General features: G+C 41.6%; 1 protein-coding gene across 2 annotated transcripts in view; it reads right to left on the reverse strand.

Moving 5' to 3' along the window:
• Window positions 1-17,281, reverse strand: part of RBL10 (RHOMBOID-like protein 10) — a 58,436-nt gene that overhangs the window by 12,068 nt on the left and 29,087 nt on the right. The window contains exons 2-7 of one of the 2 annotated variants that reach the window (XM_087662753.1): window positions 15,336-15,604; window positions 13,854-13,908; window positions 13,677-13,757; window positions 2,763-2,859; window positions 2,616-2,683; window positions 2,400-2,498 (exon numbers count right to left, since the gene is read on the reverse strand). In XM_087662753.1, the coding sequence (XP_087518879.1) occupies window positions 2,400-2,498; window positions 2,616-2,683; window positions 2,763-2,859; window positions 13,677-13,757; window positions 13,854-13,908; window positions 15,336-15,604 (669 nt within the window). The remainder of the gene's footprint in view (window positions 1-2,399; window positions 2,499-2,615; window positions 2,684-2,762; window positions 2,860-13,676; window positions 13,758-13,853; window positions 13,909-15,335; window positions 15,605-17,281) is intronic. The other variant, XM_087662754.1, reaches the window with a different exon arrangement.

Below are 17,281 nucleotides of genomic sequence, written 5' to 3' on the forward strand. Positions count from 1 at the left end.
CCCCCATCCTTTTTGAAGTGGTCACATGCTGCCAAGAGATCCATACCTGCCCCAAATGATCGCCTTTCTTTTTCCACAGCATAAATTTGATTGGCTCGACCAAATCCAAAAGGGATTTCTTAGTCCAAGGAACCAATGGCAAAAAGAACGAAATCATACTGATCATAATGCATTGAGCCACTTTTAGTCTAACATGTAGAGGCCAACTCTGAGATTTCCAGTACATGAGCCTATCATGAATTTGGGAGGCCATCCAATCCAGCAAGGCACAGGGAGCAATCTCCACACCAATAGGATATCCCAAGTGTCTAGTTATACTGCCCCTTGGGATCACAATGCCATTCCAACCCAAGGCTTGCAGATCATTCTCCGTACAGGAGAGAAGGGTGGATTTCAGAGTATCAATGTGAAGACTCGATGCCAAAGTAAAACGATTCCAGGCCACCATTGCCCGATTAACATTAATACGATCCACCTTAAGAAACATAAAAGAATCATCTGCCAAAGATTGTCCCACACGCTGATCACTGCATAGAAGAGATAAGCCAACTATCTCACCTTGAGCTGCCAACTTATCCAATAATGAGAGCATCGAGTGAGTTACCAAAGCAAACAACACAGGGCTGAGAGGACAGCCTTGCCGAAGAGACAGGTCACAGCCCCCTGACTAATGGTATTAACTAGAGAAATCATACGAGGCCCAAAACCCATTGTAGACACTAATTGCCGCAAAAAATGACCAGCTAACATGATCAAATGCCTTCTCGATACCCAACTGAAGCATAATAACTTGCTAGCTAGAAGCTTTGGCATAATCAATTCCCAACTGAACATTCAAAATGTTGTGCATTATATTGCGACCTTTAATGAAACTATATTCACGTGGATGAATGAGGTGCCGAAATACTTTTTGCAATCTGTTGGCAATAATTTTGGAGAAGATTTTATATAACAATCCCATAACTGAAATGGGTCTCCATTGTTTCGATGAGGTCGGAGAGGGAACCTTGGGCAACAACCTGATGACAACAATCTTCCAATCTGAAGGCATCATACCAAAGTTCCACACCCGCTAACACAGGCGAGTTAATGGGTCCTTAAGCAGTTGCACATGGGCTGAAAACAGCTCATTGCAATAAATGCTACTTCAAGAGCTACTATTTGAAATGTTTAACATGAGCATGGGCTTTATCACATCCATTCTTGTTCTCTTGTGCAAGGTCCTCCTCGGCATCTCCCCATTGCCTCACCCATCAAGCTACCTTCTCTTTCATAGGTTCCTACCCATCCCCCACCATCTCTAGTGGTTTCCCAACACCCCATATTCCATTCAAGGGGAATACCAATAGTAGTGATGCGGATGTGGACTCCCTGGCTCTTCTATTAGTTTCATGAGGGGTTCCTAGGATTGTGAGCTCTTTTCATAGGTCCTTTACATCACCATGCAAATACTTTCCCTCTTCTCTGAACCACCCTTTCTTGCCACTAGGATGCCCATCTCACGCCCTTCAATGCTTGATGTCTACCTTTGGTAGGAATGCTTCATGGCACATTTGATAGCTCCTCGCTATCATCTTCTAGTCAGACTAGAGACTTGGCTCCTCCATTCCTGATCAGATATATTCATGTGACTCATCCAAGCCCTCTCTCCTCTCATTGTCATCTTCTTGCCACTACTATTGGCGGGTTCTCATCTGAACAAGGAGTGATGCTACTCAACCAATTCTCTTCAATTATGGACTTCATTGACATTCACATGTTCCGATCTTCATCCAATTCTTTGCTTCTCTTGCCTTCAGCCATGCCCATGATCTAAGAGAAAGTGTTAGTAGACATGTTATTTAGTAGCTTGTCTATGTACATCTCTTGCTTGTGAGCCTTGATCTAAGTCAAACAAAGACATTGGGAACTTTACCACTATCGTGATCTTTCAATCTATCTTGTGTCTCAGTTTCATTCATTGCAAACACATTAGGTGGAGATTAGCACATGCAAAGCAGCAGATGAATGAAGGAAGTGACTTATTTGTTTAATAGTATTTAAATGATATGGTAGCGATTCGTGAGAGAGAGAGAGATTACTTGTCATCATGTGACTTTTAAGAAAATCAATTCGATCGCAGTTTTATTTTCTGTTCAAATTTTGTTATTGACATATGGAAATCCATAATTCATACACAATCTCAAATGGCCTTGATATATCCCCAAAACCACGCGCCCCCCCCCACCAAAAAAAAAAGATACTAAACAGGGTTTCTCTGATGTTTCCATTTAACATTCAAACACATAACAAAACTTTAAAAAACAAAATATCCTTCTCTGATAACTTTGTTGTTTTTCAAATTTGATCTTGACCCATCTGAAACAAAATAAGATAAGCTACACAAGGTTTGGATGTACCAAGTTGATTGCAGTGACACGAGCGAGCTGTGCAAGGCTTTCTTGTGCTCCATTCAGAAGATGCTTGTGCCTAAGGAAGAAAACCCCCAAGGCACCTACCTGAAACAAAAGTCAAGTGATTGTTACTAAAAAAGTATCAACTCTATACAGGGAAAAGAAAAGGATGTCAGCAAGAAATCATATCCATCAAAACATCTAGAACTACCCAAAATGTACCAGACCAAACACGGCTCCAGATGCGCCAACAGCAGGAGCCCTAGTAAAGGAATAACTTACAAAAAAACCTGTGTTCAAAGCCACGAAGTAAGAAGTGCAACATACATGAATTTCTGAAACAAACATTATCCTGACCTCATCTCTTACCTGAGATAGCAGAGCCAATATAAATTGCCAAAAACCTCTTAGGTCCACCTTGAGCTTCTACGACTGGACCAATTGAATTAAGAGAGTAGCAATTGGTCTACACAAACAATACATGAAAAAGATTAGGCACCAGTCTTTGTGAAGCACAGCCTACTATCAAGTGTTTGGAAACAAGATTAACCCAAATATTTATTCTCTAAACTTAATTTTCTCTGGATCAAATTTCCACACTCTGTGGTCAGTAGGTGCATACAATCCATGTGATTGACATAATAAATACCCAAAAGGCTAAAACTAACCAGGCCTATGAAACAAGTCCGTCCACCTCAGAATGGCTCTTGTTCTACCTGTATCAGCAGTCACAAATGACCTTAAAGCTAGCCAAGCTGAGAGTGACACACACGAGAGTAGCTGCAACATGTTTGCCGCCATGTTTTTTTTGTAAGAAGCCATAGTCACATGGAATGGCCATTTTTGGATCCCCTGTCCCTGTCCCCATTTCCTATCCCATGTGACTATTAAGAGAGCATGTAGAATTTCTGTTCTGTACTTCTGATGTCTGCACGTCAAAGACTAGGACATGAAACAGTAAGGTCTGCTGCTCCATAGTTACGTCTCTACATGGTACGGTCTGGTCCATATGGTACAATCCATATAGTACTGTACTTACGTATTTGTACAAATTGGTATAAAAAACTAACCCTTTTTTCCACACCCTTTTTACTACAAGAACTGCCCCTTTTTAGTATGGAGAAACTGCTCCTTTTGTATGATCATTGATGTATAATGCTGAAGGGAAGAGAGTGCGAGATCAAGGCACGAGCTGCAGAGCTGAGAGTTAGAGAGAGTGAACGCAGAGATAGGCGTACCTGATCGTGATGGTACACAAAGAATAAAAGAATGTATTTATATGTTAGGGTACAATAAGGGTGTGTCCACACCCGTATGACTATATACACGGAGACGAAGGGACTTTACACCCAACAACCTCCCACTTAAAGGCCCGAAGTGGTACCTTTAAGCTAATCTACTCCCACTAAACGAATGCAATGCTCATGCTGAGCCTTTGCAAGAAACTTAGTGAGAACATTTGCAGGGTTATCTTGGGTTTTGACCTTAGTCAGTGTGACAAGACCATCATCCAAGACCTGTCGAATAAAGTGATACCAAACATCTATGTGTTTGGTACGTGCATGGAACATGGCATTCTTAGCCAGACATACTGCACTCTTACTATCACAACCAAGCACTGGAATACGTGAAGGAAGACCAAAATCCTTGACCAGACGGCCAAGCCAAATAGCTTCCTTAGAAGCTTTTGTGGCTAAAATATATTCAGCTTCTGTAGTACTCAGTGTCACAATTTTCTGCAATCTTGAACACCAAGAGATAGCCCAACCAACCAAAGTAAAAACATACCCATTGGTAGATTTCCTAGTGTCAAAATCTCCTACCATGTCCGAATCACAAAATCCCTGCAACTCTAGTGTACCCTTTCCATAGCATATACACTTTTCTTGTGTACCTTTCAAGTATCTGAAGATACATTTCACTACTTCCCAATGTGGCTTGCCAAGGTTAGACATAAATCTACTAACAACTCCCACTGCATGAGCAATGTCAAGGCGAGTTGCAACCATGGCATACATCAAAGATCCACAAGCTTATGCATAAGGTATACCCTTCATGACACTAGCAACTGCATCATCCTTAGGGCAATCAGCTTTGCTAAGCTTTGTATGTGGCGGTAAAGGCACACCAAGAGGCTTACTGTCAAGTACTTTGCTGATGTACTTGTCCTGTGAGAGAAACAACAAACGTTGCCCTGTGTCTCTTTTAATGCGCATGCCCAAAATGTGTTCAACTACCCCCAAATCTTTCATAGAGAAGGCTGAACTCAGCTGCCTTTTAAGAGCATTCAAAGTACAGCAAGATGCATGCTGAAGAGTACAAATTTACCTAATTCTTTTTTGTTCAATGCTACTGTATGTGCCGCTTATGTTTTGAATCCCACAAGAGGTTTACACACCATCACTCCTTACAAGGCATGGACTAACTAGGTCCAAGCCTTCTCTCTCCCATATGAAGATTTTCAAATCATCGGTATATACTCATGTGCCTTCTCAAAAAAAGCATTAGCTCAATGATAAGGTTATTCAATGCATATTTATTGGATATAGTGCTGAAAGTAAAGGGTACCACTTTTATCAACCCTCTACAAGCAAGGTTATTGTCAACCAAGATGTTATCTTCATTGAAAATGCTTCTCACCCATTGCTAGACTATCAAAAACAGCCTATTATTGATGCTTTAGACATCTTTGACAGCCTAGTACCGCTTTTCCATAAAGGTTTCATGGCTATTTCTTCTTCTCAACCTTCATTTCCACCACCTACAAATACCTTACAGCTGTCTATTCAACCTGATTTACAACCACAATAGCATCATGATACCTTACCCAAGAACCAATCCCCTATTCATGATCACTTGGAGCACACATAGGCTGAAATTCAGCAATCTAAAAGAGACTAGAGTCCCTCGCTAGCTCCTAGACACTCTTCGAGATAGCAAGAAGTATGTTTCTTTGGCTTCCTACACACAAGCCTCTGCTCATAAGGAACAAGGTAATCTTCTTCCATGTGCATTGGTGGCTATAGCATGCAATGAAGAACCTCTATGTTATGTGACTTGCCTCATGGCAAGCGCGTAATAGTTACCAATTGGGTTAATAAGATTAAAAGAAAGTCAAATGGTTCTTTTGACAGGTGCAAAGCCCACCTTGTTGCCAAGGGCTATGCCAAATAGCAAGGAATCAACTTTGAGGAGACTTTTACCCCTACCTCTCACATTACTACCATCAAGAGTATTATTACCCTTGCTACCCACTTTCATTGGGAGGTGCATCAGTTGGACATCAAGACAACATTTTTCCATGGATATCTCACTAAAGAGTTATATGTTTCTCAGCCTCCATAATTCACAGTCAAAGGCTTTGTATGGTTTAAAGCAAGCTCCACAAGCTTGGTACGCCCACATACATTCTCATCTATTGCATCTTGGATTTCAAAATAGACCTACCAAGGCTACTCTTTACATTCGACATCAAGAATTCGATTTTATTATTCTTGTGCTTTATGTCAATGAAATGCTTGTCACTGGGACCAATGCTAGTCAAATTGCAGCATTTAAGGCTGATTTATAGCAAATATTTACCATGACAAATCTTAGTCTACTTTAATATTATTTGGGTATCCAATTTCCCACCATTGAGGGGGGCATCATTATGACACAATCCAAGTATATTGGACAACTGCTTCAATGCTTTCAATTTGAGTTTGCAAGCCCGTGTCTACTCCCTTAGGCTGGTTTCAGGTTTACTCTAATGATGGTAGCGAATCCTTTGATACTACTTTATATCAGCATGTTGTTGGATGCTTCATTTATCCATGTCACACGAGGCCCGATCTTCAATTTGTTGTCTCCCAATTGAGTAGATTTATGCACAACCCTTCAATACTTCATTGGCATGCAGTGAAGCGTGTCTTTCGGTATCTTAAAGGCACCCAAGATCTTAGCCTTTTCTACAAGGCCGATTCTTCACTCTCTTTGGATGGATATTCTAATAGTAATGGGGCTGGATGTTCAATTTCTCATATCTCTCATAGTGGCAACTGCTTTTTCTTGGGTACATCTCTTGTTTCTTGGTTCAACAAGAAACAAACTACAATTGCTACTTCCAATTGTAAAGGTGAGTACAAAGAAATATTCACAGCCATAGTGAAGTGTGTTTGGCTCCACAAGTTACTAGCACATCTTCATGTGCACCAAGTAGCTCCGACATTTATCTGAACTAACAACCAAAGTGTTTTGGCCATTGCGTGCAATGCAGTACTCCATGCCCGCACAATGTATATAGAAGTTCATTATCATTAGGTTCATGGCCGAATGTCAGCTGGAGAAATAGAGTTGTCTTACGTACCCACTGAAGACAACTTGGCAGCTCTTTTCACGAAGGCTTGTCTTAAACTAAAGTTCCATGCTTTTCAGCAAGCCTTGAACTTGTTTCCATTTGTTCCATGATCTATTATACTCTATAGTGTCATAGGTTGCTATATCCACTTGGATAAACTTGTGCAACCATGACCTTATATTTCTTTTTATTTCCCAAGATCTTATTATTTTTCCTAGATCAATCCGCCCACTCATGGAGGAGGGTTTGTAGGCCATCTTGTGGCTACACATTGATGCCCTTTGATCCATGATCCGAGCTCCCTAGGCATTTAAACTATCATTAAATGCAATTGTTACTCCTAATATACTAGGCAATAAGTGACATAGGGTTAGGGTGTATTTTAGGGTTTCCTATGGCAATTAAGCCGTTAGGATTTCATTTTATTACAAATAGACCATTTCTGCCTCATTAGCACATAAGTATGGCATTATTCATTGTGATCACATTGAGCATTGTACTCTCTCTTACTCATTAATACACTAATTCTTAATGGCATTGTACTTTACGAATTTTTAGCTCAATGTGGGTTGTTTGCTTTAAACAATAGAGGGCCTTACACAACACATATAATTTATGGTACTTCATCAAGTGGACCCTCAACCCCCATGGGTTGACTTATGGTTCACTACCAAGTGTTCCAATTTCAGGATTTCCACATTTGCACCAAGCCATACCAAGTGGATCTAAGAGTTTTGTGATGGGGACCCCTTTTATGGTGCTTCATCGAGTGGACCCTCAACCCCCATGGGTTGACTTATGGTTCACTAACAAGTGTTCCAATTTCAGGATTTCCACATTTCCACTAGGCCATATCTACTATGCCAAGTGGATCTAAGAGTTTTGTGATGGGGGCCCCTTTGAATCAAAGTCCCTACATGCCTATGGGCACTCAAAGTCATGGACTCTCAATTCAAATACCTAACACACTGCAAGTCTCACAAATGGTTAATCAGTTTAGTCAAATACAAGTTCCTGGCCCAACCTTTGGTATGGCATCCGTCTATCAATAATGCCCCACCCTCAACCCTCTATAGCCACACCCTTGGAGCAGATGTTGATCAGACATATGGGATTTCATCTCCCACACAGGACTCAATATTCTCTACCAAAAAGGGGGGCTTGCCCTCTCTATTACAAGTGCTCCTTTGGGGCTCCCACAACCTTCAAGTTTTATTTTCCCTCAGCCTTTGGGGCTCCCACAACCATCCGGTTTCAATTATCCACCCATCTCTAGAACTATTGGTGCCAATATCTCTACTCCTTTGAGGTTCCCTAGAGCTTCAATTATCCACCCATCTCTGGACTTTCCGGTGCCAATATCTCTACTCCTTTGGGGTTCCCTAGAGCTTCTAAGTCCAATATCCCTCCTTTGGGCCCCCGAAGGGCCTTAAGATCCAATCTTCCCTCTCCTTTGGAGTTCACAGGGCATTCTTATTATCACTAAGCACTCATACTCCCATCGCAAATACTAAAAATGCTTCCACTGAAACATAACACTTAATGGATCAAATTACACCACTAGGCCCAACCTGATGAAGCACATGCTCGAGAATCAAGGACTTTGCGAGTTAGTTCAAGGATCTAGGCCTTGTCCTTCTCCCAATTATTATGGCTTGGTCTGCTTATCAGCTTCAACAATTCCCTTGTGCATCACATCGCTAGGCTCACCTTACTAACTACTATGTGGCTCAAGATAGGACATGCAGCATTAACCTTGATCATGAGCTCCATCAATTTTCCCTTATAGACGCGAATGACTTGAAAGCCAAGTTTGCTGAATATGGTGGCTCGCCGCATACTTAAACAAGCTACCTCAAAAGCATTTTACTTTCTTTCAGCAAATAATTTCATTGCCTCGTATGCCTTCCTTTTATGACTTAAAATGCCAAGTCTTACGTATTAGAATTTGTCAATTTTGGGCAGTGCCCATTTGATTCATGTAGTATGGACACTTTGATAAGCGTCACTTTGAGGGGGGCCACCGCCATCTAGTGCCACTCTGCCCGAGGTCTTCTTGCCACCAACTCGTGCTCTGTGCAAGGAAGAGACTTGAGCCACCTGAACACTAGTTGTTGCCTAGATCTATCCATCAGTGCTGCCTTGCAAAGCTAGCACCACCAAAGCCAACGACGACAAAGCCAATGCCGCCAAAACCACCAACAGCCCTACTACAGCCCAGCCTCTCCTACAAGCATTGCCACTCAGCTCTACCAACGCTATCCTGTAGAACCAAGTCCGCCAATGGCACCGCCTGCGCAAACTCCACCCGCTTGGAAACTTGCCACCTTGCAGCACCCAAAGCACCTCCAATGCCCCATTGATGCCCTGCCTGTTCCACTTGCTACACTCGCTATTGCACCTGTTATGCCATCATTGGCACCATCCTCTTGCCGCCTAATGCCGCGAGCCACCTTAGCTCCACTCATCGCAGCACAAGAGCCATGCCTACAACGCCAACACCTTCGACCTCAGTTTCCACCACCCGCTTTGTTGTAGCCTACATGACAACGACCGCACAAGCGTGCAACAGTGCCCCATCTGCGCTACACCCAACTAACTGCTTGCCATGCCCATTGTCCACCTTCTGCGCCACCTGGAGTTGACGCCCACCACCTCTGGTCTGCCGCCGTGCGCCTAACATTTACTACCCGCCACTAGTTCCACCACTCGGCCACCTACTTGACTAAGCTGCCACATTTCTAAGCTACCACCAAGTCAATCCAAAGGTCCCGAGCATTGTGTGCACTTCTCAAGGTACCTAAAATTTGGGACTTTTGCTCAAATGGGCTTCCAATACACAAATCGACACCCGGCAAGCTGACATTGCACAATTTCAACCCGATTAGCCCAAAAATTTTGGCACTTTTTGTTCCCGAGACTCTAACACACATTGTGAGGCGGATTCCAATTGCTGTTCACTATTGGCACACATCCGAAGGTGACATCTCAGCAAAAATTCAAGCTATAAGGTATAAATTTCTTCAATTTCTTTGAAAATTTGTAAAGAAATTTGGGGCTTTTGCCCGACATGCATTCCAAGGCAAAAAACAAGTAGTAGTACAGCATTTAATTCTTGTTACAGTTAAAGATTGAGCAGAAAATTTCAATGAGACTCAACATTAAATAGTTGTAAACTGTACTTTTGTGGGCACGCATTTCAAGGCACATGTGGTATAGTAGTGCATTGTTGTTATTTGCAGGCTGACTACTGACTTCTGTGACATTGGGCACATTTTGGCATATTTGTAACACTTAGTATTTGCATCCTAATCCCATGGGGATTTTTGGTACTCGGAGGAGTACACTCTATACTTCAACTGCGAAGTAATTATACAAATAAATCCTTTTTGGGGCTGTAAATGAAAACCAAATTGGGAATTAACGGAATGCAATGCACTTAATGACTTTGATATCTCAACACCCCCTCTCAAGCCCAATAAGGTGTCCTTGGAGGAGTGAAAGACACTCTCTCCATTCTATAATCCAAGTATTCCAACTAGAAGGACACTTGTAAGGAAGAACAGTAGACAAGGTGTGAAAATAATGCCCGAAACTCCACCTCAGAATAGAAGCCACTAGCTCCATGTCTATGTACTAGTAAGAATGTGAAGGCATAGCCACCAAATCACGGCTAAAGCATCCAAGGCATTGATGTAGGTAGAACCTGTAGATCCCGGATATCAATAGGTGAGATGGCAACTTGATGTCAATCACCCCATCCAAGGGAGGATAGCAAAGGCTTTTCGCCAAGGTATGCTAAGGACCACACGATGTGTAGTGACCCCCTCTAAAGCCGAAGGAAGAGGATCATCGATAATCTCCTCAATGCTCTCATCGGAGTCGGTCTTTGTGGAGCCATATAGGGGAGGAGTGGAAATGTGCAACTCCTATGAAGCCATGGGTGGGCAACAACCTTTGTCTCATGGTGGAGGGGACAGCGGAGCCAAAGGAATCGAACAACCTCTATCTCTCAGCAAAGCGGGCGGCCAAGAACATAGCAATGGAGATAATGAAGATGATTTGTTGTACCAATCCAGGGAGGAGTGAAACCAACAAACACAACAATGAAGATGATGAAGAACAGGCTGCCAAGCTGTGTGAGCTCAAAACGCAGCAATCTAGAGTGTCTGGAATTGATAGTGATGTGAAGAAGACCTCCAGAATGAAATCGCCAACTGGTAAGGCATCACAATCAGCTGGATAGCACCACAAACTGAGATATCCGCCAGGGTAGGGGTTTGTGCAGCAATGGAATAGGGCTAAATCTGAAGGTATAATGGGGGACAATAAATAATGAATGAGAGAGTAAGTTTGGGGTAAAGATGGATGAATGCCCATGCCCTGTTTATAGACACACGGAGTCACGAAACTCTCTAGGGTAGCGCCCCGACAGTAATAAATGATATAAACAAATCCTTTTTGGGCTACAAATGGGAACCAAAATAGGAATTAATGAAATACAATGCACTTAATGACTTTGGTATCTCAACAAGCTTGCCTTTGACAATAAGTATCGAGTGTTTTGTAATCCATACACAAGCATAAGCTCCTATCCCTTTGACCAACAAGACCAGAGCAATGAACATGCTAGAGCTGACTGGAATTAGTCCCCATTCCAAAAGGTCCTCAATTTGTGCTCAAAACTCCTTGAGCTCCTTCTTGGTCATCTGCAAAGGTGCCTTCAAGAGAGGTTTCACTCCTAGAGCTATGAGAGTGCATAATGGAAGCAACTCGTGCACACAAAGATAGAAGGGAAGAGAGAGACAAAGAAAATTCAGGGAGAGAAGAAGAAATCTCCACTAATCAGAATATTGAATGCAAGGCTGCTCCAGTCAGCCCTTGCATGCTGTTGTACTGCATCAGTGAGGACATCAGAATGTGGCAGAAGAGCCAGAGGATAAAGTCAATAAGAATTAGGCAAACTGCGTACAGCTACGGCCATTGCTGCCATAGATATGCAGACACACCGAAACTAACCAACTGCTGCCAATAAGTGGTCAAGATATGGTCCAACCTGAAATGCTGCAAATAATGAATAAAATAATCACTCAATGCTGGCTGCGTTGGCTGCCACATGGCAGTGTGAAATGCACCCTAAAATGGACCACAAATAGCTGGAAATGCACCTTCAAAATGGACTGCAAACAGCCGGAAATGCACCTTCACAATTAGCTAGAACTCATCAATGAGAACAAAATGGAGTGAACTGGTGTAAATGCACTCTAATCTCCAACTAATGTGCCTGACATGAGAAGACTGACATACTAGAATGAATGACAGACAAGTCAGTGACAAAGCTCCACAAGTCCTCATCTAACTCAAACTAAGGCTCACAAGCAGGAGATGTACATAAAAGAAGACAATCTAAATAATGTCTCCTAACATGAAATACCTCAATCCTAAAATCCTCTTGTCAGGATGGGAGCAACGCCCAGGGTAACTCATCCACGAAAAAAGAGCCAAACTCTCACAACAATACAAAGCCCATCTCATTGACATCTCCCTGCTATGAAGAAGAAGAAGACTCCTTCTTAAGCTCCCACGCGTAAACCATCATAGCATGGCCGTCCTTCCGAACTGCCCACTTTACCCAGAGAGCAGAAATAACTGCCACTCACTCAGCTCAAGCCGCAAAAGGTGCAACAATGATGTGCAAGGTCTTCGCTACCTGCCAAGACCCATCCCAAATAACGAGGAAAAAGTATGAGTGATTACCAACCAAGCCCATGTGATCATTGAGCCATGGCTGCCCTTAAATCAAATAAAAATTGAACCACTTAATTGAGCCCTTGTGTGGTACAAGTACCTTAATGAAAGGCCTATAGTTCAGGCATGATTTGAAAGTAATGCCAAACAATATATACGTTATTGATAGGATCCAAGAAGCTGAAAAGTGCAATCTCTTGACACTTGCACCATATAGTTCAATGATTTAGTAACAACCTGTAGCCTTCAAGGAGCTTTTGGTGCCACTATACATACAGTACCTGCTTAGACTATATGTTAGGATTCTTAGGAACCACATCAGCTTACAACTCACTAAGAATTTCCATGATATCTTTGCCATGACAAAGGGGACACTCTGTAGTAAAACCTTTCACCAAAACCCAAGGCATCAAGGGCTACAGATATATTCTGTAGCACTCACAAATCACTCTACAAATTGGGACTCCTTAAAGTAGGTGCTTGAAAATTATAACCAGTCCAACCAATTTAAAGAGAAGCACCCAAAAATGAGAGGATAGCATATATCTCTTGGACTTGTTAAGCTACCAAGTAGCACTTAAACACTGATAGGGCACATTACTGTTAATAGACGGCTCATGTGGGGAGCCAAAGATTGGGAAATTTTTACTTAACAATTATGCTAGTAAAAGTGCATCTCTTCGTATGTGATAAATGCTGAAAGCCTAGATTCAGACATTTATTGTCACATTAATGTTTCACTTGGGCAATATCTTGTATGTCAAAAGTTCAAGGAACTTAACTGCTTCAATCAACAACTGTTACTCACATGGTCTTTGATATGGCTAATGCTCCCACTATTTTTGACTTTATGGAATGTCATGATGGCTACGATCACAAGGACTTGATTCAACTCTAGCTCTATCTTTCAACGGTGTTCTAAAATTACATCAGGTTCTTCCTGATATGTGAGACAATTGTTTCTTAAAAGCATCCTTTTGTGAGATCATAAGGACATAATTCAACCCTAACTCTATCTTTCAACGGTATTCTTAAAAAATTACATCACGTTCTTCCTGATATGTGAGTCAAGACTTGACATATAGCTAAGAATTCCAACAAAAAAAGAAAAAAAACCCCAAACAAAACAAACAAAAATCATAAATGACTTAAGACAGCAAAATATTAAAACACATGCAAAAGTTGATAGCACCAACCAGGAGATGGGCAAGGTTTGCATGCAAAAATGCAGGTGTAAGGAAACGCCACAGTTGGCCTCGATCTATCATGTTGTTGATCTATAAAGAAAGGTTCAATATATCAACTTCTGCTGCTAAAAACATCTTGTAATGTGACTTAAGAAAGCAACGTGCCGAAAGTATTTTAACCCAAACCTTAGCTCCCAATATCAAAAGTCTTCCATGAGACGCTTCTTGTGCAAAATACATCCTGCAAAATTAATCAAAAAGTAAGGAACTAAAGATATATTCTGTTACATAGCAATTGGAGGACATGCATAAAATCACTAGACCATGAAATCATTAAGAGAGAGAGAGAGAGGTGATATATACAACACATGTAAGTGACATAGTTTATAAACATGCATTTGAAAACATGAGAACCTTGTCATTACAAGTAGCTTTTAGAAGTGTGTAGCAATGCACTAATACCATTTTAGAAATTTTGCCTAAGCAATGGAATGGATCCCAAAACATGAGTAATGCAATGGGCACTAAACCTCACCTGTATAAATGGCAAAAGCTGACATCTAAGCGTGGTGCATGAGCATGTCAATAAAAGCACTGAAGAGAGTGATACTTATCCTAGCAGGTTGAAGCACCAACTGTCCTGAAGAACAATGGAACAAGGACTGCCTCATTTTTACTGCAGAGACTCTCTCCAGGATTGATAGAGGTAATCCTCACACTCCAGAGGTAATCCTCACACTAACAGGCCTTATTTCATACTTTGTACTTAGCCTCTGGGTTTTTCTTGAGGTGTTTAAGAGAAATTTCTTTTACTTGAAAAAAAAAGACTAGGGAATCAGATTCCAAGAATGACTTAGTATCAAGAAGAAGGTTCTAATGCTTGTATCTTGTTGAAAATCAATATATCAATGCAAGTTCTCGTATGTGTTTAGACAATGAAAGGTGCACCCTCACATATGGACACAAGTGTGCATCAAATGTGTTTGCTTGTTGCAGTTGTGACCAGCCAACACCTAAGCACCAACTTGTGTGGTAGTTGTCCTTACGTATATATTTAGACTATGAAAGGCACTCCCTTATAACATACAGAACCATATCTACTCCCTTCTTCGGCAGGTATAGTAAGCTCTACAGGCTACAACATAGTGATAGCAACTGAAACTAAAATTGCTTAGATTGCAAACATTGGCAAAGTAAAACAAATGTTCATAACAAGTTTCTATAATTTTTATTCTATTTGCAGGCATAAATACAACAGGCCATATTCACCATACACAGCTGGCTCACTATCTGCATGAATCAATCATCAAAATTACAAACACAGGCAGTTTCCAGCACATCAATATGCACTGTTGGGAGAGATTTTAAATTGAAGATCCATAGGAGAGAACACTGTTGCATCAGTCAAACTATTTATCTACAACACTTGCAAGCTTTAAACCTATACGACAGCAAAAATAAAAATTCTCAAAGAGATACCTTTACCTGATCAACTCCCAAAACCCTCCCCCCCCCCCAAAAAAAAACCATAATAGTAATGATAATGATAATGATAATATAACCACTTCCACTTGTCACTTTTGAAACTTTACCAGGAAATGCATACGTTTATCACACAAAGAACAGCCGATAGAAGCATCTGAAGACAAGTAGCTTATTGAAACTTACAAGACATTCAAGCCAATAAGAACATTGGTCCAAAATCTTCCTTTAGATTTGCTTTTGCTAGAAGAATATCCAAAAGATGCCATGGCAATCTTACTCTCATGATCAGTATCATGGCTCCTGCCTGGATCTCCAAAAAACAAGAACCATGAACCCAAAGAAAGCAAACAATGCTGCCAATATCCATGGTGACCTGTCACTCGGCCAAAAAAGTCTGATTTCTCTAGAATCACACCACTCTCCAACTGGTGATGAAGCTTTTGACCTCTGTTCTGTAACACAACAAAACATGAGTAAAATGAACTTTATGGAAATCCAGTCCCAGGTGAGAATTTAATTCAGCCCAAATATTCATGTATGAATGACCAATCTCATGAAACCAACAATACAAAGAAAGGGATGTCAAAACCTTACATGGCCGTTGCTGAATACAAAACCATGTTCCAAAGCAGATGTGGGCACTGCTCAATTTGCAAGATCCCACCTTGTGTGATAGTTACTTTCAACCAGACACATGTTTCTTTCTTTTTTGCAAAGAAAGCATTCATGTAACAACATTACAATAAAACTAGCAGTACAGAAACAGCCATGCCAGCTAGTCTGTTTGCACCTAGCAAGACGGCATTAGCAGAAGTCACCCTCTACAACATCATGAAATCATCCCCTTGGCAATCTATAGAGCATAGCAACATGGAACCGAAGGAACACAACTAGGAATGGGGGAGCACCATTCCCAAACGGACAGGAATAGGGAATGCATACCTAATTGGTGGAACATTTCTATTACTATTCCTGACAAGTGTTCCCTATTAGGAACATTCTTGTCCCATTTCAAGAAATAGGAACTCACAAAACCGATACCCCAGGCATAGAAAAATTTTGACATTTTTCACCATATTCTTCTGCTCCACATGTCCCTTACCCTCCTCCATGGGCTCTTCATGTAGTTACCATACCCATGCCTGGTCAATCCATGCCCACATTCGAATCCATTGTACACACTTTCCACATGCATAGTGGGAACTCTGGGAGTAATTCCCAAGTGTACTCCACTCCCCCACACTATCCACCGTACCCCCATTACACACATCCATCTCCTATCACTACCACTTCTCTTGCAATGGCCAAGAATGCCTTCACGGATCAGACTCGTTTTAACGGGTCAAATTTTACCACTTCGTCAAGCTTCATGCAACGAGAGCTTCAATCTCCAGGTCTTCAAGATCTTGTCCTTGGTGTCGAACCTATGCCAAACCCTCAATTAGCTCTCCCTAATCACATCCGCCAATGGAGAGCCTACAATGCCACAGCCAATGTTGAGTTAATGCAAGGGTTGCTTCATGAGTTCCACTCTCAATTACAGCATCTTCCTCTCACATCTAAGCGTTGGAGTCATCTCATCGACTGCTACATGGTGCGAGATCGCACTCAGCGTATCAATCCCAACTTTGAGCTCTTGGAGTTTTCCATAAAGAAAGGAGATGATTTGAAAGTCAAGTTGGCCGAATATCGGTGATTACTCACTGCGTTTGCCACTGCTAGCTCCCCGAGTCAGACGACAATCGGATTGCATTCTTTTTGAAAAAATACTTCAATTTTATTCAGCACATTATCTCATTGCCCTGATTGCCAACCCTCTATGAGTTCAAGTGTTGGTTCTTGCATTGTGCAACGCTACACGATCAAGTCCACAACAAGTTCTCCACATAGTCTTATTCAAAGAGGGATCCGATTGCCTCTTCTTTGCAAGGGGAAACCAATGGTGGCAACAACTCCCAAGATGCAAAGGCAAGCCAAAGAAACAAAACCTATCTGGCAACAACATCCTATGAACAATAGGTTTTGCCTACACTGCTAGAGAATGGGCCATTTGGACGAGGACTGTTGTACCAAGGCCCAAGATCTTCCTCCTAAGAAACCCCAGCAAACCATTGCAATTGGCTCCACTC

Source organism: Lygodium microphyllum, chromosome 22, assembly GCF_053477565.2.
Source record: "Lygodium microphyllum isolate KBCC chromosome 22, Lygodium_microphyllum_v1.1.10, whole genome shotgun sequence".
Lineage (NCBI taxonomy): Eukaryota > Viridiplantae > Streptophyta > Polypodiopsida > Schizaeales > Lygodiaceae > Lygodium > Lygodium microphyllum.